We start from the raw sequence: 25,872 nt of genomic DNA, 5'->3' as shown, positions 1-25,872 counted from the left end.
CGCGGCGGGACCGGGCGGGCTCGGCCCCTCCTCCCCGCCGCACCGAGGAGGAGGAGGAGAAGGAGGAGCCTGCGGGGGGAACCCTTTGCATGAGGAATAGCAGTTCCCGCGGGTCATCCTGACCCTGTAGTCAGCGGTAGTGAGGCGCATCTGGGGTGCTGTGAACAGTTCTAGGCTCCTCAGACATGGAGCTCCTGGAGTGCGTTCAGAGGAAGGTGTGAGGATGATGAAGGGACTGGAGCATCTCTCTTACAAATAAAGGTTGAGGGAGCTGCGCCTGTTCAGCCTCGAGCAGAGACGGCTGAGAGGGGACCTCCTCAATGTGTATAAATACCTAAAGGGAGGGTGCTAGGAGGATAGACCAGGCTCTTCGTGGTGATGCCAAGCAACAAGACAAAAGACAATGGGCACAAACTGATGCTCAGGAAGTTCCAGCTGAATGTGAAGAAGAACTTTCTTGTGCAGTGACCAAGCACTGGAACAGGTTGCCCAGAAAGGGTGTGGAGTCTCCCTCACTGGACATATTCCAGAACCGTCTGGACACAGTCCTGTGCCATGTGCTCTGGGGTGACCCGGCTTGAGCAGGGAGGCTGGACCAGATGACTCCCTTCCAACCTGACCCATTCTGGGAACCGCTGCCCCTGGTCTCCCACAAGGCCCCAGCTCACCCCCAACCTGCGGGGCAGGAAAAGCTGCTCCCTTGTGCCCACCATTCCCACCGATCCACCTGTCACCCTGCCAGCCTCTCCCACTCCAGGTGCTCCAGAGTGATGTCCTGATCCCCCTGTGCTGCCCGGCATCGCCAGTAGGATCCCCAGGCAGGCAGCCCCCCAGCCTGGGTAGGTGTGCACAGGTGTCTCACTGCAGCACTGTTGATTGCCTGCCAGACATAACACGAAGGTATTTCTGGTGCCAAACGGCGAATATTAACAAATCACACACCAGGTCACCGGAAATCCGAAGGAAAAATTCAGTGGTGCTTCTTTAAAAAAGAAATAATGTATTTATTTTAGTTGTTATCTGGTTTCCTGATCCTGCAGTGCATTTCAGCAACCGTATGTATTTCAAAGCTCAGTTATTTATATAAATGCACGCTTCCAGCTGCTCGTGCATTTCTTCATCATGACAACCTCCCCAGTGCAGAAACCCCTATGCTGTTTCTTTCATCCAAGATTGAATAGCTGCTAACAGTTACTTCATGCAGGTTTAAATTTATCAGTATAACTGTTTGTCCCCTGTAAAGTGCCCCCTGCCTCGCACAAACGACCTGCCTATGGCACTCACTGAAGTGTTCAATTTTGTTCTGTCTTTTCCCTCTCCTCTTGCACTGCCTGTGCTGGAAATACCAATAAAAGAAGCTCTTTGACTCCCAGTGTGATGTTACCTAGGCCCCACATGTCAAACACTCAGACACATGCTCAGCTTTGCTCTACAATCACAATGGCATCTTGCCTTCACTTCCCCCTGAGTCAGCAAATGAGGCCTTCACCCTTATTTTAACATTTGCAGAACCAGAGTCCCAGAGTTGCACCCATTGCAGATTGCAGGTTGATGCTGCACAACCCACTGCTTTAAAGCTTGCTGGTGGCAGATGTTGATTCCAACCTTCTTGCTGTGATTTGTAAGCAGAGAATCAGAGGTTAAAAAAAACCCAAAACCTTCACATCATCTCCCCAAGCGCTACAAATTACCTGTTTGGAAAGCTAATGCAGTGCTCTTGATTATCATCAGTCCTCTGAGGAGATGATTTTGTTTCTCAGATAAAAGCAAAAGCCTCTACTCACTATCAAAAGGTCTCAAATTAGCACAGCTTTTACCAAACCATCCTGCAGTATAAAACAAACCACAGTTTCATTCAGTGTCTCAGGGAAAGGACAGTGCATGGTTGCTTTTTTAACAGTACAGTCCCATGCCAATCCAAAAGAAAAATCATCTGCCCCAAACCCTCACCAGCTCAGCCTACTGTCAAAAATGGACATAGGGCTAAGTTTAGCAGACTCTGAACACTTGGAGATGGAGATAAACAGGCATGTCCCGGGGCTGCTTTAGCTCTCCACATCTACTGTCCCCTGTATGATGGTGCATGAAGTGGAGAAGGAAATACTTCAAGCTGCTTTATTTTTTCTGAGCAGGCCTATCGTGGAAATGTCCTCGCCTTACTGACAGGACAACTGTTCTCTGGGGTGGAAAAGCACACGCTAAAATCCAATATAGATGGGGTAGTTACAGCCAGAGCGTCTGTGTAATGACAAATGATACTTGTCATTTTTGCTGTAACAACCAATTAGCAGAGACAAAACTAGTCAGGGGATGCTCCTCTAAGAACAGTGATTTGCATGAGTCATGTGGCTGCACTTTTGCACCGTAAGGCACAGACATGGTTTATTCTGATTCACACACACATACACACCAAAAAAATGAAAAGTTGTCTCTTTACAGCAGAAAAGGTCAGACCCATCAGAGTGCATTTGTATACATGGGTTAGCCATCTTAGATTATCACAGCAACTATTCATCATCATGTGGAATCCTCATATTTTTTAAATTGCTGTCGCCTTGGCCCTTTTTAAATTCCTGAAAGAATTTAGCTCGCTTGAATATCTTTCTATTCTCAGTTACAAGCAGCTTGCAAAAATCATGAGCCAAACAGCCACAGAAACCCTGATATTTTTCATACTTAAAAGTACAAACTGCATCTCCAATTCAAATAAAGGTTCCCTGCAATCCATTCCTTTAGCATCACTGAAACCTGCTGGCTGCCACACTTGGCACAGCTGCGCTCTCTGCTGTGCCAGTGTGGGTCACCAGCAGCTACAATTGCCAGAAGCCATCAAATAAGTAGGAATACAGAGAGAGGGAGCAGCAGGAGCTGGTGCTGCTGGTTGCACAACAGCCTGCTGGTGCAGAGCATCAGAGGAGGGCCAGAGGTCAGGCAGAGAGAAAAGGAGATCTACAGCCGAAAGTACATGGATAAAAAACCAGAAATGCAAGTTTTAAAATAACGTGTGTAATCTAGAGCCTCACAGCATAAAACCCAGAAAGGACACTTTACCAGTTACTTTCCAGAAGGAAACACAAATGAAGGACACAGTCCAGTAAATTAGGTAGAAAGTGTGGCAGCAGTTTGACTTTTTAAGCCTCTGGCAACGTTCATATGAGAGGAAATAGAAAAGTCCGAGCTCTTGTCTGCAAAACCAAACAGAAATAAAGATGTATGAGTTGGCAGGTGCTGACGGATGCTTCTCATGGTGCTTCTCTCAGAGGAGATAATCTCATTTCCTGGTTGACAGTTAAATTTTACTTCCATGAGTGGTGCTTTAACTCCTCAAGAGCTGATGTAGCAGAGCACTTTGCAGTGGTGGTACAGTGGGTGTCAGCATAGTCTTTTCTTGCTGAATAGGTGATGCTGGCTGAGCAGAGGTCTGGATGCAGACTATTGCATCCTTTAGCTGATTCATATATTTATTTCCTTTCCAGTAAATTGCACAAGTATCTTTTATGATTCATAATTGCACAGATGGAAAAGGCTAATCTGTTTGGCCACAGAGCAGTCTCTTTGTGTTAGGGGATCAGAGAAACTCATACCTTATTTACATGATAATGGGTTGTTAAATAGTATCTTACTATATAAAAACTGATATTTACTCAGACTTTATTCCCCACAAGTAGCAGGATTCCTAGGACTGATGTAATCACTGCTTTTATTTGCCTTTATTAGTTTTACATGCTTTGTTTTCCCAACAGAGCAGCTGGGATATTGTATAAGCAATTCACATCAACACTGGGTGCAATCCAAATATAACCTGCCATCGAGCTTTGGCAGACAGAAAAAAATAAAAATATCCAAAAGGGCCAAAAAATGGCTATGCCTGTATGTAGATGGGTATAGCCCTGCTGTGACCACACTTGGGAGGGGTTGGAGGTAATCCAGCTGTGTTGGAAGCTCTCTAGCTGATTTAGCACACTGTGTCCTGCCCATTATGATAAATTTTAGTGCTGGCACAGTGCCACACTAATATGTCTCCAGAGTTTCCAGACTGGTACTTTCTTTGCATGCAGCTTGACAGAAATCCAGTGAGAATCACCAGGCAGAAGCTTTAGGAAAAGAGACCAATGGACAAGAGCACTGGGCCAGCACAGGCTTTTCCACAGACAGAGCAAGACTGTACCTGAGTACTAATGGCTACTTATGAAGAAAATAAACATATAGCATGTGGAACATGGAGAGGGAGGGGCAGTAAAACTGCCTCCAGGCTGCCTACATAAAGATAGATATTGCTCTGACTGCAGGAGACATTTAGGAATGATGGCATTTATTTGAACCCTGTGAGCTGCCTCTCTGTCTCCGGTTCCACTCAGAAAAATGAGGTCAGTGGTGCTGGCAGTGTGCTGCTCTGACTCTCCCCAAGGCTTTCCAGAGGGCTGGAGAGTCTGACTGTTAAATCACCTCATGCTGTCTAAGGAAAGAGCTGTGAAAGAAGTGGTTATAGCAGCAGTGGTGTCTGTTGGGGTAGGATTTGCTGGAGGGAGCCCTGGGCAGAGCTGCTTCACGTGACCTCTGGCTTCTGGGATCAGTGGCCCCTGTAGTGAGGATGGAGGTTCCTTGGCTAGAGACCCAAAATAAAATAGAAACTCAAAGAAAAATGAAAAGAATGTTCTGAGAATGCAGAATTTAAAAATCAAGCAAGCAAACAAACAGCAAAAACAGAAACAAAACCAAAATACAACCAAGCCGTCGTTGGAATCTGTGAAACGATATGTGGAGCATCTTTCATCACAAAATACAATCCTATTTTGAGGAACTTATCTTGAAGAATCTAATTCTGCTTCCAGCAGGAAATGGGATAGTTTCTCTTGTTACTTTGCTCTTATTTCTAGTCTTAATTTTCCTGGAGAACGGAGTGGAAGTGCAAGATATGGCTGCAGAAACTATTGCTGAGGAGTAAACAGGGTGAAATAGGCAGGTAGGCCACTGACAGATTTCCTTTCTCCTTGCTTGCAGACTTGATCACTGGAGGGTGGTTATATGAGAAGGGAGGACTGAAGATATTTTAATAGAAATCAAATACCAGAACAGTTACAAATACCATGGTAAAGTAGAAAGCAGATAAGAACAGAGAGCTTACACTACAGCAATTGCCTTGCAAGTCAGGAATAAGGAGATGAAGTACAAAGGTATTTGAGCTGACAGGAATGAGGAGGCACCAAAGTAGTCCCATCTATCTCAATCATTTCATTATTCTCTATTGAATTCATTCTGAATTACCAGATTAGGACTTCAAGTGGAGGACTGGGCTGCTTAAACTTTATGTCCTTACAAGCTATGCCTGAATAAAGAAGCTTAGGTTTGGATGGTTGGTTATTTAATGAAACAACTTCCAGAGAAAAGTAGAGAAAAATTTAATATTAATGCTGCTTTATTCTTATACTGGCCATAAGATATTATTTTATCTCATGAATGCCAACTGCTTTTTCGGTAGCAGTATTGATTCTGATTGTCATAGAAATCTTGATAAAAGACATTAGCAACAATTTCCTACATGGAATCAGAGTGACCTGTATATGTCCCTATTGCACTTTAGTGGAAGGGGAAACCCCTTAGGTAAAAGGAGAAACTTGACAGTTTTTCCAGAAGAATGGAATGCAGTCTGTCCTTCAAACTGAGCAGTGAGGTCAGAGAATTGGGAGGCAGGATATAAATACAGGAGAACACTTTCCCTTGGATATTCTACAGGAGGAAACTGAAAGGTCTCATTTCGCCAAGATACCAAAAAGTTTTATCCCTATGTCAAGAATGGCTTTCACACAACCTTAGGTTTTTGAATAATCCTGCCTTCAGGATATCCCAATATTAACTGTACTTGGAGGAGGCACTTGCAAACTGAGTGGCTTGAAAGGTCATTTACTTGTTTTTCTGGCTGGTTATTAGCACAAAAAGTGGCTATCGTTATACAGAATAAGCATATTTCATTTTGCCTGTAAAGAGCTTAAAAAGAGCCGTGTGGAGAGAAGTTCCCATTTTGCAAAGGATTTTGACATTTAAGAATCTTGCTTAAATCTGAATTGGAGGGGGGAAAAAAAACAATATATGGAAGTTAGTGACAATAAATTCCACTTTGTCCACTGTTTTCTCCCTTAATCTAAGAAAATATTTTATCGCAGAATATTAAAAAGACCTGGAATATCTGTTCCCAAACAAGGACTGCCCTTTGGATATTATTTTAATTCTTTTATCCCTCAGTTTTCCTCCAAAAGGCAGATGAAAACAACCTGGTTTATATTTAAGTTTCAGGGGGAAGAAAGCTGACTTCATTAAGATTTTCCTGACAGCTCCTGTTTATACTTTGCAAGTATCTGATACTGACCATGCATTACTCTCGACTGTGGTTTTAGCTGTTATAAGGAGAAAGAGAGAGCAAAATATTTACCTACAGATTTCTGTTCTTTAAAGTCCTGTCAAAAGACATAATCCTGCCCAGGTCTGCCCTACCACAAGCAATGAAAGCTCATTTGCATCTCTAATTTAGCCCAGAGCTAAACTCCAGCTGATTTGAGTGCCAAGGACTGGCCCTCACAGAGCAACCAGCTCTGTCAGTAACAATCGAATAATATGTGAAGTGAGGAAACCAACCTGTGAATCAGACAAATTATCTCCACTCTTCCTATTAATTTTGATGGCAGAATTTGAAAAGGTGGCTCCCTAGAGCCACATTGCAGGCTGGGTGGAGAAAAGCTGGTTCCCAGAGGCATTGCCCCTGGAAGAAGGATGTGTGGTAGGAAAGGGGCAGCGAGCAGCCAGCTCCTGGAGGCAGGAATTCCAAAATGCACCAAGTGTGAATTAAGCAGCACACTGCCTTCACCACATCAGAGGTCATGTGTGCACCCTGCTGTATTTTTATCACCCCTTGGAAGAGAGACACTGATTGCAATGTAGAGGTGAACAAATAATCCTGACATTTCCAATGTTCACTGTGCAATGTGTGTTTTCAGAGCTTGGCCAGTGCTGGAAGGAGCCCTGAGCCCAGGCCTGGGACAGCAGCACCTTCCCTGCAAAACCTCTGCACTGCTGAAAGTCTCTCCCCTCCTGACACAGGGTGAAGTCCAAGAAGAGCCAGGAGCATAACTGGCCTTAAAAATGCTTTTTGGCCACTCCTCCCTACAGAGCTCTCTGGTTCAGTTGAGAGTGAGGACCTGCAAGGCAGGATAAAAAGACATCCAGGGCTGTCCTTTCCCACAGGTGGCACCTTATGGGGTCTTGTGCCCAACTTCCCTACATCACTGTCTTTCCAGCACAAACACTTACGCTCTCAGGACTTTGGATATATGAAATTTATATACAAGATCAGCAGGACCTTAAGAATGTTCATAGTATTATGTTGGTCCTTGGGCAGAAAAGGAAAAAACAGGAAAGTAAGGAAGTAAGAAAGCAGTAAGAAAGCAACCCTCCTTTCAGTAGTCACATACTTGAAGCTTAACTTTAACGTGACACTCCAACACACCCAAATGCAACTGGAAGACCAGAAACTACAAAATCAATCCTTCTTGACATTAATTATATGTATCCTTATAAGCTGTAGTTGTCCTCACAAGACAGTTTCTAGAAAACTTTAAATGATGCCTCTCTCATTTAAGTAAGATTACGTGATCCTGACATACAGACATTTGTGCTGTGTGCCACTTCTGGGGTTTGAGCAGCTTTACTTTTATAAAGAAATAGTTCTGGGCTGTTTCCCAAGAAAATTGAGTTATTGCTCCTTCAGGCCCTTTTCCTCCTTTGGAGTTCTGAAACAATAAGCAAGAGCAGTTAATGATCATTATTAGTGATTGTCCAGGGGAGTGACTCTGGTGGCTTGTCCCTGCCTCCTGTTTGTGTCACAGCTGTCCCCTGGGCTACGTCACCTTAGAGCCCAAAAGACATGTCTGGTTATTTTTATCATTGAGTTTAACAGGGAGCACCTCCACAAGCATTCCAAACATATTTTCCCTTATAACCCTGAGCCTCAGTGTCTGCTTAGAATGAATATGCCACTCACAGACCAAGTGACCAGTTTTATAATTAGAGACATCGCCTCATAGCAGAGAAAAGAATGTAGCCAACCTTAGGTGCAAGAAGAAACAGAGGCATGATCAAGAGTAAGAAAGAAGAAACTGCACAGATAATGCTTCAGATAGTGTGCACTCATGTCACTTCTGCAGGATGTGAGCAGTCAGGGCATTAATTTGCACATTCTGCAGTTGCTTATTAACAGTGCAGCAGTATGTAAATTATGCTTCCCTAGTCAAGTGCTGGGAATGTGCAGGAAGGAGAAATAACCATACAGTTTTGAGTTAATAAATGTATGGCTTCTTAATGCCCTGCCAGCTGACAAAGTTTAATTTCAGTGTTCTTAACTGTTTCAAATGGAAAGTGTTCTCAAGTTAGTGACATGGAAGCCCACATGGTTCCTACGAACATGGAGGTATTTAGCAATAGTCTCTTCCTTTTTCATCTTTGCCCAACTGAAAACAAAAAGACACACGTGCCATAGAAGTGACACTTTATTACTATTTATTTATTATCTAAATACTGGCTATGAAAACAAAGAAACTTACCTGAACATGGTGTATCTTTGTATAGAGATGACCCTGTTTTTCTTCTGGTTTGTGTGGTAAAGCTTTGACCCGGGGTATAAGGTGACCTCCACGTGTTTTCCTACCACTTGCCACTCCTTTTGCTGCCTGCCTCAGAAATGTCACCTCCTCTGCCCAGTGCCTGGATGCCTTGCTGCTTTTCACCACACATATCCTCGCCTGGCTCCTCCTAGGAAACCTCAGCCATTAAATTACTGTGCAAAGGGACAGTGAGGTGATTTGCCTGACTCCTGTATCACTGGCCCACCCTGAGTCCTGCCAAGCTCTAGCAAGCTCTGTGAACCTGCTGCTTTGCAGAGGAGTGAAATACAACTTGCATTCAGCAAGACAACCTGCCCTCAACATCTGCAGGAGCAGGCAGGAGCTGGAATGCAGTACTCATCATCTCCCTTCGCAAAGGCAGGGTTTCAGAGTTTCAGAGTTTCAGTTTTCCTCTGCAAAGAGTCAGAAAGCACTACCTTCCATTGAGGCGAATCAAATCTCTTTAAAGAGTGATTACTTTTGAATACCACAGCTCACAAATAAAACATAAAAAATGTGACATAAAATACAAATAAAATCTTTTCCATTCAGGGTATTATTGCCGATCAATATGGACGGGGGGGGCTGTGATGTACTGTACTCTCTCCTTTTCCTCATGAGCTTCTTCCTTTCATTCTTCTTGGTCTTTTGAGGAAGGGGAGCCCTTCTCTTCCCTGCCTGCATTGATTTATCTGTAATTGTATTAGTATGGGAGGCTCTTGACTGTCTGAGGTGGCTGAACTTGGCCACAGGAGTTATGTAGGTCACTGCCGAGGCCAACTGAGTGAAGGGGCTTCGAAAAAAGTCAGAATACAGAGAATTTCCCGCATAAGACCATTCCTAATGTTCTCCCTCGTGTTGAGGAGGGGCTTCTTGTGTTTTAGTTTATGGCCATTGCTCCTCGTGCTGTCGCTGGGCACCACCGAGAAGAGCCTGGCACCTTTAAATATCCCTTGGGGATATTTAAATGTATGGATGAGATCCCCTCTCAGTGTTTTTGGTTTTTTTTCCCTGGACTAGACCCAGTCCCCCTGCCGGGCTCCGGGGTCTCCAGGCGCGGCCCAGCCGTGAGGGGCGGCCCGGCCGCGCTCGGCCCCGCGGGTGGCTCCGGTTGTCACAGCGACGGCGACTCGCGGCCATGTCGGACCTGGGCTCCGAGGAGCAGGACGAGGCCGGGGAGGGCGAGGCCGGCGTGGGGGTCCGCCGGGACGGGGCCGGGGGGAAAGCGGGCGGGAGCGGCTCCAGCGCCGCGGGCCGGGGCTGCGGGAAAGGGAACAAGCGGCGGCAAAGGGGCCGGGCGGGCCGCGCCCGCAGCGCTCCCGCGGCACCGCAGCCTGAGCCGGGCTGGGGCAGCTTTCCTCACACACCTATTTCCTTCTGTCGGACTCAGTCCGGTCCAGCCCTCTCACCCATTCTCTTCCCGCGTTTGAGCAGGAATACGACGGCGATCGCAACGCCGAAGGGGAGCGGCACGGCTATGGGAAAGCTCGGCTGCCCAACGGAGACACGTACGAGGGGGAATACGAACGTGGTTTGAGGAGCGGCCGAGTAAGACACTGGCACTGGTTGCGGCTGCGTTCCCCCGTGGTGGGAGTTTGGGCACTGGACTGAAACAAGAGTGAGCGCTGAGAAGTTTTTTGTCTGTGTCAAATGTGTTCCAGGGGACCTACAGGTTTAAGAGCGGTGCTCTCTACACTGGAAACTACCTTCAAAACAAAAAGCATGGCAAGGGTATCTTTTTTTATCCAGATGGATCAAAATATTCAGGTAAAACACTGAGCACAGTTGCAAGGATTTCTGTTACCGCAAGGACACATTCACCCCTCCTCCCCTAATTGCACAGAGATAGTGAATTGGAGAATGTCTTACTTTACGATGGTGTATTTGCTACAAGATGTGTTCCTTTCATTCCTTCTTTAGTAATGGCTCTGAGAAGTTTGGGGTTTATTTATGGGGATTTAGGATATGTTATTGTGATAAGTATGACATTTATTAGTGGTTTATTCTTTTCATATCCTCCTGTGAAGTGAGGTGTTCCAAGTCCTGAGAAATATTGAGTATCTTTTGCAAATAAGTGCAGTCCTCATAGCAGAGAGCATAGTTCCTTATTTCTGGGTGATAATTTGAACCACAGATGTGTTCAGTGTAAAGTATTTTAGGACTCTATAAGGTCCATCCTTAAAAAATATTCTGTTTATTAGAGCCTTTACTCAGGGATTGGGATGTCTCTGAAGTTTGAAGTAGTTTAAAATCACATTGTTTCCTTGCTTGCAGGAGTGTACCTGAGAAACTGAATATCAGTTGAGGTTCAAGAGACAGTATTTCCCCCCTTTTTTTCTAAGCTAGACAAGAAAAAATATTCCTGTTATGAGAGCTAGAAGCTGAGAGCAAAAAGAGCAGCCCAATCTTGCCTTGCATGAGCGTATGCAGCTGTGATTTTTACTTTTTTTTTTATTTAATAATATTAAATTTGAATAGAAGAATAATTAAGACACACAGTCTAGCATCCTTTTGAGTGTATGTGCCCCCTGTCTGACAGGACAACTTCAGCAAATGAGTCAAATTAAAGTAATTACCCTTTAAATTTGTGTGGAAATGTCACATTGTCTACTGCAATTGCACTACATTACCCAGTTAAATGTAGGGGCAGGTTGTTACAGGGCCTCCTGTGTTCATAATGATAATGGAGAGTGATAATGGAGACAGACCATGATAGACAAAGGGAAATGGAGGTCAGGCAGCAGCATGAATATATGTGACAGACTGATGAGAAAAGAGGAAGGGTTTAGAGTAAGGGGGGGCGTAAGGAATAGTAAGGAACCACAGTGGTGTCATAGCTTTCTTTTCCTTCTCTAATAATTGTATGATGACTTTACCAACTGACCACTATATCACAGCAGGAAATAAACCACATCTCACACTGTTTGTGTCCTCTTGTCACCAAAGGAGACTGGGTGGACGACCAGAGACAGGGCCATGGAGAATATATGTATGCAAATGGAGACACCTACACTGGAGAGTGGTTTAACCACAAGAGGTTTGTTTCATTCTTAGAATTTCATTCTCTGTGCTTTTCAAGTCACCCAATGGCATTAAAAAGCAAAGATTATTTTCAAACCACGTCTGACTGCAGCAAATCAAGTCCAGGGGTGACCTTGCAATTTAGTCCAGCTTGAGTAATTTCAGCTGCTTAATTAATACAGTTTTAATACCTTAAAAATAACAACTTCATACCTTAAAAACAATAGCAATCCTTAATTCTTAGTATGCAGTGATATAAAGCAAAATTATGTTTTTCTCTGTAGGCATGGGCAAGGCATATATGTCTATAAAGACTCAGGATCTAAGTATGTTGGTCGTTGGGTAAATGGAATCCAGGAAGGACCAGCTGAAATTATCCACCTAAACCATAGGTTTATAGGCAGGTTTTTCAATGGAAAGGTAAGTGTGCAGCAAAACTACCTATTCCTGTGAACAGTTCGCATAGAATTGCCTTAATATGATCTGTTTCCACTTAAAATAAGAAGCCAGGTTCCTGATCTTCTGTGTTATTTCCTGTGCCATACGTGTAACATGTAAAACTGAATTAACCTGTAGGACACAATGCCAAGTTTCTCTGCAACTTTGCTCCCAAGCTATAATGCTATTGACTATTGTGTGGATTTTGTAGTAAAGGTTATTATACATTTCTGTGCCTAGAATGAACTGTTTGGTTCTGCTGATGTTTTTGTATCTTTATGCAGCCTTCAGGTCGTGGCAAGTACGTCTTTGATTTTGGATGTGAACAGCACGGTGAATACATACAATTGGAGCAGGTAAAAGAGACAGTGCTTCAGATTAATGTTTCCCTGATATTCTCTGAGTATTAGAGAACTCAGTAAATCAAATCTGTAGTTGAGTAATCTACAAAATGCCCTGTAGACACTGATGTTGAAGTAGGTCTTACCAGCCAAAGAACGGTGGAAACTTGTGCATTCTTAAGAACTGAGGTTTTTCATTTTGCTTTTTCCTTTACCTTCTCTACTGTGAAAGCTTTGACAAGTACAAGGTGTGATTTTGCAGTGCTTGCAGACACGAATCATTTATTCTTAAAGTTTAGGAGAATCAGGACCTTCCCAAAACATTTGAAGGCTCAAACCACAGAAGAACGTAGATGTGTCTGTACATTTAGCCTGTGTACATTACACTTTGTTCTGAAAACCAGAAAACAGGGAAAAGTATTTCTCCTTGTATTTCTGAGCTGCTTGGTGCTATGCATACAAATGGTAATTTCCAGCAGATTCATGTTTTTGAAGTATTTTTGTCTTGGTCCTGTTAGGAGCATAATATCCACAGCTTCTAATAATTGTAGGGAGCAGCTGGGTTCAGGGCCTGTTTTTCCTTCTCCTTCATGCGTGAATGTTTTGAAACATTTCTGATTAATATGGTTCAAAATAGCTATAGAAATAAGAAATATGTCTTAATATTACTGTTTTGATTTCAAGATAATATGCCCCATTTTAGTTTAGAGTTTGCTACCTCTGTTGGCTGACACATTAGTTCCCCTTACACACTCTTTGAAAATTCTCTGATTCAGCAATTATTTCTTAAGGATAAAATAATAATTATCAAACTCCTGTCAATAGTGATAGAGATTTGCAAAGCTTGGAGACTGTTTTGCCTTCTTTGGCTAAAAGCAAGAGATCCCCAAATTAAGTATCAGATTCACAGGAGTACCCAAAATGATGTGTATGTGGTATTCTCAGTTCAGTTGGGAATTGTTGGATTAGATGTGTAAAGCAATGGACAGTGCTGCCACTAAAGTAAGATTAAATTTTACCCCTTTGCTTTAGTTGAAGTAGTTGCAAACCAAAGTGCATTTTAAAAAAAATTTAAAAAAATTAGGTGGGAATACAGATAATGATTCCATTATAAGACTTTTCATATTTGGATAAAATCAAACATGATTTTTTGAATTAAAAATTTCAAACCCATATGCTTTTGTGCAGTACTTTATTGCTTCCTGGATTGTTTCAGAGGGCTTCCCTAGGCAAAGATTGAGGCAGAAACAGCTGTTTTTTGTTTCTGTTCCTGTGTGAGACAGACAGGGCAGCATCTACCAGGCAGAGCATCAGGTCTCCTTTGCAGGCACTGAGGAGGAGCCATAGTTAACAGGCCCCTCCCAGCCATTCTGTTTAAGGGAGAGATAAAATTTTGCCTTAAAGAAGGCAAACTGCAAAGTGTCAATCACTAGTAATGGTCAACTGACTTCATCAAGGTTCTAAGTGTGGTTCTTGTCCAAGATTTGTGGCTGCTGAAGTTCCTCCACCTGTAAAAATTACTTTAAAAGGTGTTGCCATTTTCAACCCAAATAAGGAGGTTTTAGTACACAAAACCATCACCTTAGTTACTCCCCTAATATCCGTAGGATGAGGTACTGGATTTCTTGAATTCTCTTCTAGGAAAAAGGAGAAGAAGAAGAAGAGGAGGAAGTCCCATTACCTGTTGAACCAACATGGAAAGCAATAGAAATTACCAAATTAACATCCTGGACTCCCAAGGATGAAAAGCCCTCGTCTCCCAGAGAAGCCTCCCTCGAGGCAGCAGCAGCAGAAACTGGAGAGGAGGAAATGCCACCAGTTGCAGGTTTGTTCTGCTGGACATCTGGAAACTCTGTGCTCTGGTTTTTCGGGTTTAATATCAAGTGGTGGTGTTAAGGTTTTTGTGTTTTGCTTTGTTTTGGTTTGTCTTTCCTATGATTTTCCATGTATTGGATGTTTGGAACTGCCAACTCTGTTCCTAAACTGCACAACGTGTATAGATCTGTTTCATCTGATGTAGCATAATGAGATACAACTGTGAGTCATTTTAGTCTATACAAGCTTGATCACAAACCCTTAGAGAAGATTGTGTGGGATTTCTGATGTGAGTAACAACTGCAGCCTTCAGTTAAGAGTTTGTAGCTGCTGCATGAAAGCAAAGGCTGAGTGCAAATGTGTACCATTTGTTTTCTTTGGTATTTCTAATTTCTCATATTTCAGTCACTGAGGAGTCTGCTGAGGGTGGGGATGTTGAGCCCTCTGCTCATGAACCCAGTGAAGGTTTGAGCCCAGCAGGGGATGCAGGAGAGGAAGGTGAGGGAAGAAGAGAGGAGGAAGCAAACGAACTTCGGGAGGATCAAGGTGAGGACTGGGGCACGTGTGCTCGTTGTTTAATTAGCAGCCAGGGTTTGAAATGATGCAGGTCAATCAGGTGAACTCCTGCTGCTGCTGAGAGACCACGGGAATCTCTGCCTTTGATAAGAGGGACAGTCCTCTAGAGAGATAAACTATGAGTAGTCAGGATCATTTACTGCCACAGCACAAATTAAAAGTGACACTTCTGTGCAGCATTATCTATGCATGTACAGTTGACATCACTTGCAGAGCTGAATTTGTAGGAGATTACATTTCCAAACTGGGGTTTTTTTATGCAAAAACGAGAGAGATGATATCAGACTGTGAAGTTTGGGAAGTTTTGAGGACTCCACTTTTCTCTCATGAATGAAACTGTGTATTATTATTCTCTCAAGTGAAGCTAAAAAGCAGTCAAAATAACTCTGAAGAAACAAATTTTAGGTATTGATATGTATTAGGGTTTGGTCAGTCTCTCTGGTTGATTTGTTTCTCCTAAAAATTCAGAAGGTCAGGTTTTCTTCCAGGCCATTCAGATGCCTGTTTTAAATACACAGTTATTAAGAAGCAGCAAAAAGATGCTTCTGTGTTTAATCATATTTAGCTTGTAGGTCTCCACCCAACTGTGTTGATTTTATTTTATTAAGTGTTAAAGTTTACAAGCTTGCATGTAAATGATATGATGTCTGAAAACATCAGGTAATTTTATCCATTTGTAATCAGTCCCTTTTACAATAAACCAAAGCCAAGCACTGTCCATGGGGGTCAGAAAGTCTGTTGAACCATTTGAGAATGCCTGGGGGTGTACACAAAACGTTTAGGTCAGCTCTTGCAGTTTTCATAGTTTATTTGCACTCAGTGTTCATCTCTGAAGGTGCTCTCCTGCTTCAGGGCAGAGCAACCAGCTGGCTGACCTGGTGTGTGGGACTGACATCTTACAGGATCCCTGGGCTTGGATCAGATCCAGCAGAAATCTCAGCAGGTTTCCTGCATAGCTGTGCTTTGGATTTGGCAAGATGCACTGAGCCTGGTTTCTCTCAAAGACCATTGAGCTCAAAGAACCATTTGCATTGAGCTTGATTCTAATGAATTTTTTCTGGCCTACCACAACAAAGCAGTTCTGGTTTCCCCACTGGTTTTTGTAGGGACTCTTTTTAGTAACAAATGAACCCAGGTATCTGTCAGATACAGCACAGAGGCTGATACCAGTGCCTGAAAATATGGTGATGTGACATATGTCCAGAATCAAGGAATTGGATGATTATATCCATTTTTCAGTGTAGGTCTCCATCTATAATTATTTTAGGCAACATATTGTTCCCCTTGTCTTTGTGTTTAGCAAGATGAAGTTACAGGAAGAGGAAAAGATATGAAGAAAATATGGATCCTGTGAAGAGCAGATGTAACAAAATCTGTTTTCTTGCAGCCTTGTATTCCCTGCCCCACTACCATGATTTTAGGACGACACAGAAATTCTATCCTTCTTGCTCCACATTCCCTCTGGTATCATCTAAGTAGGAGACATCCTTTGGCTATTCCAGAGTTACATATGGGCTGGCTGGCAGTCAGTGTGTGTGTACTGAGTCTGTCTGCCAGCTGACAAACAATGTAAAACAGTTAAATTCAAGTGTTGGCATTGAAAGGCAGTGGGTAAGGAGGACTGAGGTAGACAGCAGTCTTGAAGTTCTGTTTTAGGTTGCTGGGATTGCTTTCCAGTGTTTTATAATGCATCTCTATGCTCTGTCTTTCCTTCACCTCCACAGAAACTACTGATTTAGGAGGCTGAATGAGAGGAAACCGAATAATTGGATACAACTGAAGGCAAAGTTCCAGAAAAAAGGAAATTTCAAAGTAAATAATTTAGTGTGGTAAACCTGCAATATTGTTATTCCTAAGAGCTTGAGTTAATACATTGAATAAACATTTCTGTCATGGTTCTGTCTGGAATGTACACCTTTGGATCTTTTATAATCTCAGAGTCTCACAAGAACTTCCCTTATTCCAGGTAGTAAGTTGTAGAATTCAGTGCAGAATTATTCTGGATTCTGTGTCCTCACAACTTAATCTTCTCCCACTCTTTGCAGTTGTTCTCTGTTGAAGCTGCCTCTGGGCACAGAACCTTGGGGGCCTTGCTTGTGAAGACAAAGGCAGTGCTGGGCTTCCCAGCTCTCTCTGTTTTCCCTGTCCCTTGGCCACCATTACAGGCCTCCATTTTCCTTGTTTATTTGGCTGCTGTTGATCCATCTGTAGAAGCTCTTTGCCCTAAATTTCCCCTTGCCACTTTGAACTCAAGCTGAATTTTTTTTTATCCTCACACAATGATGCAGCATTTTCAAATTTTTCCTTTCTAGTCTGTTTTTGCTTCTGTTTTCTGTATACTATAACTTTGGTTGGTTGGTTGGTTTGTTTGTTTCCGGTTACTTTGTTTTGGTTTGGTTTTTGTGTGTTGCATCTCAGTTTCAAGTTCCTTCTTTACCATGTGCCCTCCTTAAGCTGTTTCAAGGACACTGTTGGGTGAGGAGGGTGAGGAAGTGGCTCTGTAACAAATTCCCAACACTGTGCCACACTCAAATCCTTGGTGACCCACAAGCTCTCGGCCAAGACGTTGCCCATATGTTCCATGTGTTGCCCAACAGTTCCATGTGTTCAAGCTGCTTCTTCACATAAAGGAAAATTCTCCTCCAAATTTTCCCTCTCTGTCTTTACTAATGAGCCCTTCATTTCCTAATGAGCCTTCACTGGAGAGCTCTAGTTGTGTGAGCTGTCCCACCATGTTTTGATTTCCCACAGCATGTCCCTGTTGTGCACCTGCCCACAGAGCAGTTCCGAGTTGCTCCCCTGTGCCCAGCCATGGGGGTGGATGTGGCACTCAGGGACATGGTTTAGGGGTGATGATGGTGGTACTGGGTGACTTGCTGCTCTCTCCCAACCTGGATGATTCTGGGATTCTAAGATTGCCCCGACCCAGGTGCAGCACTGTGCACTTGGCCTTGCTGAACCTCATGAGGTTCTCATGGTCTCACTTCTCAAGCTTGTCCATGTCCCTCTGGATGGCTCCATCCTTTATTATTTATTTCACCTGCCCTGCTCAGCCTCCTGTCACCTGCCACCGTGCTGAGTCTGAGCTCAATCCCACTGTCTGTGCTACTGGTAAAGACATTCCAGAGCCCTGGTCCCAAGGCCAAGCCCTGAGGGACACCCCTCATCCTTGGCCTCTCCCTGGACAAGGAGCCACTGGCCACAACTCTCTGGCTGCATCCCTGCATCCAGTTGCTCATCCCCCAAGTAGCCCACCCTCCAAACCCATGACTCTCCATGTGGAGATCAGGATGTTGTGTGAGACAGTGTCAAAAGCCTCCCAGGGGTCTGGGCACACCAGGGCCTGCAGGTCTGGGGGCTGCCCAGAGCCAGACAAGGCCTGTTCCAGGAGGATCCAACAGGTTCCAGCTGGTTCCAGGTGGTTCCAGCCAGTTCCATGGTTGTTGGGGTGCCAGGGGTGGCCCTTTGTGACACGGGGGCCGCGTCGTGCCCAGAGGCCATTATGACACCGGGGGTGGGGGGCACTGAAGGGGTGCAGAGCCCTGGGGTGTCCCCTGTGCAGAGAGCACCTCACTCAGGAGGCAGCAGCTCCCCGAGAGCCTCTGAGGCAGAGGACAATGGAGATGCTCAAGGAGAGGGCGAACCCCAACTCCCAACCTGACAATATCCTGTCCCAGTGGGAAGCTGAGGAAATCCAAGAGCTGTCCCAATGGGAAGATGTGGAATATGAGGACCTGTCCCCATGGGGATTTGAGAGATACCTAGAAGCATTGCAATGGGGAGAGGAAAGAGTCCATGAGCTGTTCGAATGGGAATTTGAGAGGTACCAAGAAGCACTGCAATGGGGAGATGAGAAAGTCCAAGAGCCGCCCCAATGCAACGATCGAAGAATCCAAGAGCTGTCCCAATCGGAAGGTGAGACAATCCAAGAACTGTCCCCAGGGGTAGATGTGAAAGTCCAAGAGCTGTCCCAGTGGGAAGGCAAGAGAGACAAAGAGCTGTCCCAAGCAGAAGATGACAGTGACAAAGTGCTTTGCCAAGCACTTTGCCAAGGCTCCATGGAGGAAGAGCTGTCCGAAGGGGAAGTGAGAGTAGACCCAGAGTTGTCTGAAGGGGAAGTCAGAGCCAGAGGAGACCCAGTATTGTCCCAAGAGGGAGACAACATTTACCAAGAGCTGTTGCAGGAGAACTGGGAACACATCCCAAACCACACCATCTGGCTCAACCTCAAGCACCCACAGCTCCTGCAGAACCCTCACCCTGCTCCCCAGGGGTCGGCACAGGCAGCAGCTTCTCCTGCCTCGTGGAAGCGGGTGAAGGCAGCAGGGGCAGAGAGCCCGGGCCCTGCCCCACACAGCCCCTGCTGCCCCCCCAGCCCCTCACCTCACTGTCGGGAGGGGGCAGTGGGGGGGCCAGAGCTGCCAGGGCCACAGACTGAGCAGTGGTCCTTCGCCAGGGAAGAGACACTGTGGAAATACATCACCATCCGCACCATCTGGGTCAACCCCAAGCACCCACAGCTCCTGCAGGACCCTCACCCTGCTCCCCAGGGGTCAGCACAGGCAGCAGCTTCTCCTGGCTCCAGAGAGCAGGTGCCAGAGGCAGACACAGAGAGCCAGGTCCCCAGGAAACGTCCCTCCCGCTCCAGGCGGGTGCTCCGGGCTCTGCGCCGGCTGTTCCGGATCCCCTGCATGGCGGGACGGCCGGAGGATTAGTGCCCACTGCCAGCACCAGGCCGGGCCCCGGAGATGAGAGCTGACCTGGAGCCTGCACAGCTCCCTGAGGGAGCTGCACGGGCTGGCCTGGATGGCCAGGCCTTAGAAGGATCAATCCCTTGTTGGTAGAATTGCCTGGCTCAGGTTTAGGACTTGGCAGGCTTCAGTGATCCCAGACCTAAGCGGGGTGTAGAAAGCTAATGAGCATAAGAAGGGAGGAAATCTTTTAACCGATAGAAGATAGAATATGAAGTAGTATGTTCAATTAGATTAATAATATTTCTTAATTAATTCTTAATTATTTAATGTATTAGAGTAAGGTAGTATTTTCATGAAGAACAATAAAATTATAACAATATTATAAGAAGATATGAAAATAATACACAATTTAAAATTATTAGTAAGAAATAATGATATAATTTTTAATTAAGATTTCTGTTGAGGATAATATTTAATTATTATTTAATTGTTATTATTACTAAGAAAATATTTACTATATTAATTTAATGAGAGGAACATATATTTGTAGCCAATGAACATTAATACCTTGTTTGATAAAATGTATATATAGGGAAAACTTTTGATAGGTGTTCTGGCCCTGTGAATTTGCCACCCAGCACCCCTTTCTGTGCAGAACTGAAATAAATAAATAAATGAAATACTTTAACTCTGTGTGTGGGGATTGGCTTCTTGTACAATGGGTAAAAGAACCTGTTTTGGGACAGCAGCTTCGCCGTGGACACATTAATAAAAGATGCTGGTTTTCCAGCCATGCTCGCCTGTGCCTGGTCCATCTCAGGAGCAAGATGGAAGCAGGAGAACCACCAGAAGATGGGAAATTCGACGGCTGCACAGTCACTGTGGCCAAGACAGTCACCAATGGCCACTTCACCCTCGAGAGCCTCTCTGGGAATAAGCAACAAATCCCAGAGGGCACCTCTGTGAGTCGGCTCCCTGAGCCCCTGTACCAAGCAGTTGTCACCCAGGTGTTTCAGGAATCTCCTGTGCCCTGTTAACTCAGCTGTGTGGGGTTGCCAGTTAACACCTGGCCAGGTGAATTCCTCCACAAGGACAAGGGCAGGTCTTGAGATGTCTCTTGGTTTCTTAAAGAAGAATTCATTGGTGTCACTGTCATTGTGGCTGGGAGGCCAAGAACAGCCTCCCATAATGGCAATGCACAATATTCTCTAACAGATGTCCAGAAGTAGGGTCACTTACAATAAAGAAATGTCACATCTGTGCTGAACTGGTATATGGGAGATGTTCTTCATCTCTAGCACATCCATGATTTTAAATGATTTACTACAGGACAAAATGCCAACTAAGTAGCCAGGTGGGCTTTCTTCTTCATGACTGGACACAGGCTCAGCTCAGCTACGGGGAGGGTACATGGTCCTGTGGTTGACATTCTTTCCATGAAATAAAGGCAGCACTACAGATGAGACTACAAATCCCTCCCTTTCTCCTTTCCCTTTTCACCATCCTCCCATCCATTCCCTGAGGCTGGATGAGGCTTGACCATCTCTCTTCAACACCCAGCACCTGGACACTCCCAAAGAGCAAAGCTCCTGGGACAGTGTGTCTGGTCAGGAGACAAGTTCCTTTATTCCCCACAGAAGGGAGTCTGGAAGTGCTTCCACAATTGGGGATGCTCCAGCAGGTCACAGCTGGCTCTGAAGGTTTCCTTAACAGCCTCTGCTCCCCTCCCATGGCTATGAGGGCTCAGAGCAACTCTCTGCATATAGGTCTGAGCAGGGACAAGTAATATTTCTCCTGCTGTCACAAGTCAGGACCTTCAGCAACTGCCCTCAGGGCTGTCCCCACTGCTGAGAGGAGAGTTTCTGCCATTCCCCAGCACCCACACACAAGACCAAAAGCTCTGCTTGCTCTATTCTCATCTCCCAGTGGAAGCAATGTCCTGACAGAGCAGGCAAAGCCCAGTCCAGCACTCCCTCTCAGCAGGCAGAGAATTACTGAACATTCAGCTGCTTTCAAATCAAGAATCTATCACTCAGGAAGCAGCCAGTGGGACACAGCATCTGCAGAAGCCCCCTAGAAGCTTCCAGAATCCAAAGGCAATATATAAATAGTAAGTTAAAGGTGCAGAGCAAGTTAGAGCTGCACAAAGTGTTGCACAAACACCAAATGCCACAGACAGATCTTTTCCCCTCTTCTGCAGGTGACTAAAGCTGCTTGGAACCTTTTTCTCCCTCATAGTATGTAAACAATACCTTAATTATTGACATGTATCTGTCTGACTTTAATCTGCTGTCTCATACTGTGGGAATTTTGGCATGAATGCTGATGGGCCTGGAGTCTGAGGTAGAGAGTTACCAGCCAGGAGCAGTTTGCTTTTGAAATAAAACCACAAGTCTTGGCCCATCTGGGATGAGATGTTGCATTGATATTGGTGAAACAGGACTTACATTTCCTAATTCTTCGCCTCAGAACAGGAAATCAATATTAATTTTTTTTGTTTGGGGGAAAGAGGAAAACATTTTAACAATTTCTCTGCAACTCACAATTTCAGCAAAGATATGTCATAAAATTTGAGGGTTGGTGCTAAGATAGATTAACAGAAAACAGAGATACAGAAACAAGTCATGAAGCAGAGTTTATTACTTCTTCCATACAAGTTGTTGTCCTTTCAGAAATGCCATAGAAAATTCCCATGAAATCAGTCTTTCCTATCTTACATGCCATTTTGTTTGCAATTTCTTGTTCCGCTCGGGTGACCTCAGTGACCATTTTTAGAGGTGGTTATCTTTTCCTCTTTTTGCCTTTTTTGGCAAAGAGAAGTGCTGCATTTCCATTGTTACTGTAGCTACATCAAAGCAAACATGGCTTGATAATATTGTGGGGTTTTTCTTTTTTTTTTGGTCTTTGTATTAAAAAAAAATAAAATCACTGGTTTACTTGCTAGTTTTAATATAGTCTACTGTAAATTTGAGAAATATCTGTACAACGTATTTCCTAACTCAATTCCATTTGAAGGTCATCTTGAGCTCAAGCTGAGTTCATTCTTGGATAGTTTATATTCCCTTTTTCCCTCCAGCACTGCACTGTTTGTTAGTACATGAGTGACCTCCAGTGGTACACTGGAAATAAGAAATGCATCCTGTCTGAAATACAATCGGGGAAAGCCAAGAGCATTGGGAAGTCTCTCATGTGTTACAAAGTGCTCCTGAGAAGTTGATCCTTTTGGAGAGCAGCAGTGCTTTTGTTGGAGGAGTCAAAAAATCCGCTCAACTGCTTTACTGCTCACTTGTGATTTAAAATTGTGCAAAGTGAATGGAAGTATCGACTTCTCTGAGTGCTGTCATACCCCAACCAACTGGAGGGGAAGTTACTTCCAAGTCCTGCATAGATTTGGTCATTCTTTTAGAAAACACAAGTCAGGAGCTAGAAGGAAAAAGAAAATGAAATGCTGGTGGCGCATCATTTTTCCTGGGGGTAAAGCTCTCCTTGAAGATTGAAAGAGCTCTCTGGAAATTCTCCAGCTCCCTCTGCACTCCCCCTGCCAAACATTCAAAGCAGGGCTAGCTCAGAGCAGGGGGCTTAGCAGCTTCTTGAAAATCTGCAGAGGTGAGACAGGGACTTTTTAGAGGGACAGAACGTGACAGGACAAGGGGCAATGGTTTTAAGACGGAGGAGGCGCAGGCTTAGGTTAGATATTGGAAGGAATTCTTCCCTGTGAGAGTGCTGAGGCCCTGGCCCAGTTTGCTTAGAGAAGCTGTGGCTGCTCCATCCCTCAAGTGTTCAAGGCAAGTTTGGATGGGTCTTGGAGCAACCTGGTCTAGTGGAATGTGCCCCTGCCTCTGGATCCCTTTCCCCCCATGGTGTGGGGCGGCCCAGTTCTAGTTCCATTTCCATCTGAGGAACCATTTTCCGACGGCTTGAGTGGATGGGGGGGGGAGACTCCAGCACCAGGGGTTTCTTCAGGTCCTGAGCCTGGAGGGGAGAGGTGCTCTCCTGTCTCTCCACCCACGTGGCTCCATAGCAGGCACAGAGACAGCACACCGGGGTGGAGAGGAGGCAAGAGAGAGTTTATTGTTGGGGGGGTTACATTTATAGGCTTAGGAGGATTCACAGAGTAACCAATTACAGGTTGCAGGAAGGGGTTAACAACCAAAAGGAAGGGATTAAAAGGGGCCAATGAGAACACCTTAGGACATCTTCCCAGGACATTCCTGCATGGGAGACAATAGTCCTTCACAGGGGGTGTTGGAAGAAGAAAGCATGAGTTAGCAAAGAGACTACAAAAAGCCATTTTGAAACATGTTTAAACCACAGTTTTCTCATATACTGCAGATTTCCTGCCACACCTGCCCATGGCAGGGGGTTGAACTGGAAGAGCTTTAAGGTTGCTTCCAACCCAAACCATTCTATAATTCTGTAGACAGCTGTACAATCTCAATCCTCTTTCCCTAAACCATCCACCACCGGTGACAGGGACCTGCCAGCAGCCCAAGATTTTGGAGAACAAGCCATCCCATGATCTGCACGTGCTACAAACCCAAACCAAACAGGCTGAGCTCCCCCTCCCAGCTGCACCCACCCCTGCCGAGGCCAAGCCATTCCCCTTCCCATCTGCTCCCTGCTGGAAGGCCAGGCTGCAAACAGGCTCCTAACCCTGCCATGCTGTTTCCAAGGGGATGAGCTCCATGTCTGCTGAAGGAAACAGAGCGAAGACCACCTCAATCCTTGTTCCTTAGGGCTCAGGCCGTCAACCTTTGGGCACATTTCACAGGCACTGCTGACAGACCCTGGAATTGCACTGCAGGGACTGACAGGATGGTTTGAGGAAGCCCATTCCTAAATGTTAGGATTTAGGATGGCTATAAGTCCTGTTTAGAGACTGCAGGAGAAAGGTATACAGCCCTATCTCTCGGTCCACCCTCTGGGGTAACAACTCCCTTTATGCCCCCCGGGGGAACAATCCCCTTGGACCCCAAACAATGCCTGGTGTGGGGCAGAGGCACTGCTGGCCACTCCCCTGAGCCCCTGGGGACCCCCAAACATGCTCCCCACACCCCAGGGACCCCCAAACCCCGGGGCAGGTCTCCCCACATGGGACACCCCCCCCTCCACCGCCCCCCCCAAGCAGGCACCCTCGGGCCACCGAGAGGAAAACCCCAAAAAACTATCCAAATAAAGCAACTACAAAAAAGCCCAGTACTCACCTTTCCCCAAAAGAATGAGGGGTTTTTATTTAACAAGCACTGCTGTGTTTGGTCAGTGTAAATGTCCTGTATTGTGCAGAATTTCATTATTCCACTTCTCACTTTGCTGAGAAGGAATTGGGATCCTGGCAGCCTCTGCAACCTGTGAGAAGGGAACCTTCTACTTCATGGAGGTGAAGGGGCGATTAAAAAAGACAGTTGTTTTTCTTTTTCAGTGTTAATACCTAGAACTGGGAAATTGCCCTCCCCACTAGTGGTGTTACTATTTAGTGCACTTTTGCTGCCAAACAACTGATGTCCTCTTTTTTTTCTTTCTTAGAAAAAGAAATATTTAAAACGCTTTCCAATTTAGCAGTCAGTTCCACTGCCCAAGGGGGGGGCCGGGGGTGGCCCTTTGTGACACGGGCACCTTCCAGGGCCCTTTGTGACGTGGGACATGGGGGTGCCCAGACACCTTTGTGACATCCTAGACCCCGCCCTGCCCCAGGGGTATATAAGGGGTGCAGAGCTCAGCCCATCCCAGCTGCTCCTCAGCAGCGGCTCCTTCTCTCTCTTTCTCTCTCTCTCTCTCTCTTTCCCTCCCTCCCTCCCTCCCTCTCCCACCCTCACTCTCCCACCCTCACTCTCCCTCTCCCTCTCCCCTCTTTGCAGGACAGGACGACGCCAATGGACAGGAACAGGACAATGGCCATGGATGAGGAGAAGCCCGCCCAGGCCTCCTCTGCCTCCTCCGCCCCCCGCGGATGGACCTGAGGCTTCCACAGGATGGGGAAAGAGCCCCCAGGATCCTGGGCTTCCCATTGGTCTGGCCGACCCAGCTGGATGGACACTGGGACCAGGATTAACATCCCAGCATGAGGATAGGGATCGACGCTGGAACCAGGATTAACCATCCCATTCTATGGATCGACACTGGAACCAGGATTAACCATCCCATTCTATGGATCGACACTGGAACCAGGATTAACCATCCCATCATGGATCGACGCTGGAACCAGGATTAACATCGCACCAGCTATATCAACACTACCTCCTCGTAAGCATATTTTTCTACCTTCTTCCCTTCCTCCTTTCTTTCTTTCTTTCCTTCTTTCTTTCTTTCTTTCTCTTTCTTTCTTTCTTTTTTTTTTTT

At 45.3% G+C, this 25,872-nt stretch overlaps 1 protein-coding gene across 1 annotated transcript; it reads left to right on the top strand.

Annotated features, from left to right (window-relative positions):
* Window positions 1-9,714: 9,714 nt before the first annotated feature.
* RSPH1 (radial spoke head component 1) lies at window positions 9,715-16,750 on the top strand. Its single transcript, XM_027645959.1, has 9 exons — window positions 9,715-9,849; window positions 10,086-10,199; window positions 10,313-10,418; window positions 11,598-11,688; window positions 11,957-12,092; window positions 12,395-12,466; window positions 14,093-14,276; window positions 14,672-14,812; window positions 16,567-16,750. Exons 1-9 carry the CDS (start codon window positions 9,790-9,792, stop codon window positions 16,587-16,589), a joined length of 927 nt encoding a protein of 308 aa, XP_027501760.1. The 5' UTR covers window positions 9,715-9,789; the 3' UTR covers window positions 16,590-16,750.
* Window positions 16,751-25,872: the final 9,122 nt, after the last annotated feature.

This window comes from Corapipo altera, unplaced genomic scaffold (genome assembly GCF_003945725.1).
Source record: "Corapipo altera isolate COAL_440 unplaced genomic scaffold, ASM394572v1 0, whole genome shotgun sequence".
NCBI lineage: Eukaryota > Metazoa > Chordata > Aves > Passeriformes > Pipridae > Corapipo > Corapipo altera.
Note: the sequence above shows the minus strand (reverse complement) of the source record. Positions and strands in the feature narration are given on the sequence as shown.

Coding starts and splice junctions, on each gene's coding strand:
- RSPH1 (XM_027645959.1), top strand. CDS start 9,790: ATGTCGGACCTGGGCTCCGAGGAGCAGGACGAGGCCGGGGAGGGCGAG. Junction 10,200..10,312: donor GTGGTTTGAGGAGCGGCCGA/GTAAGACACTGG, acceptor AATGTGTTCCAG/GGGACCTACAGGTTTAAGAG. Junction 14,813..16,566: donor CGAACTTCGGGAGGATCAAG/GTGAGGACTGGG, acceptor TCACCTCCACAG/AAACTACTGATTTAGGAGGC.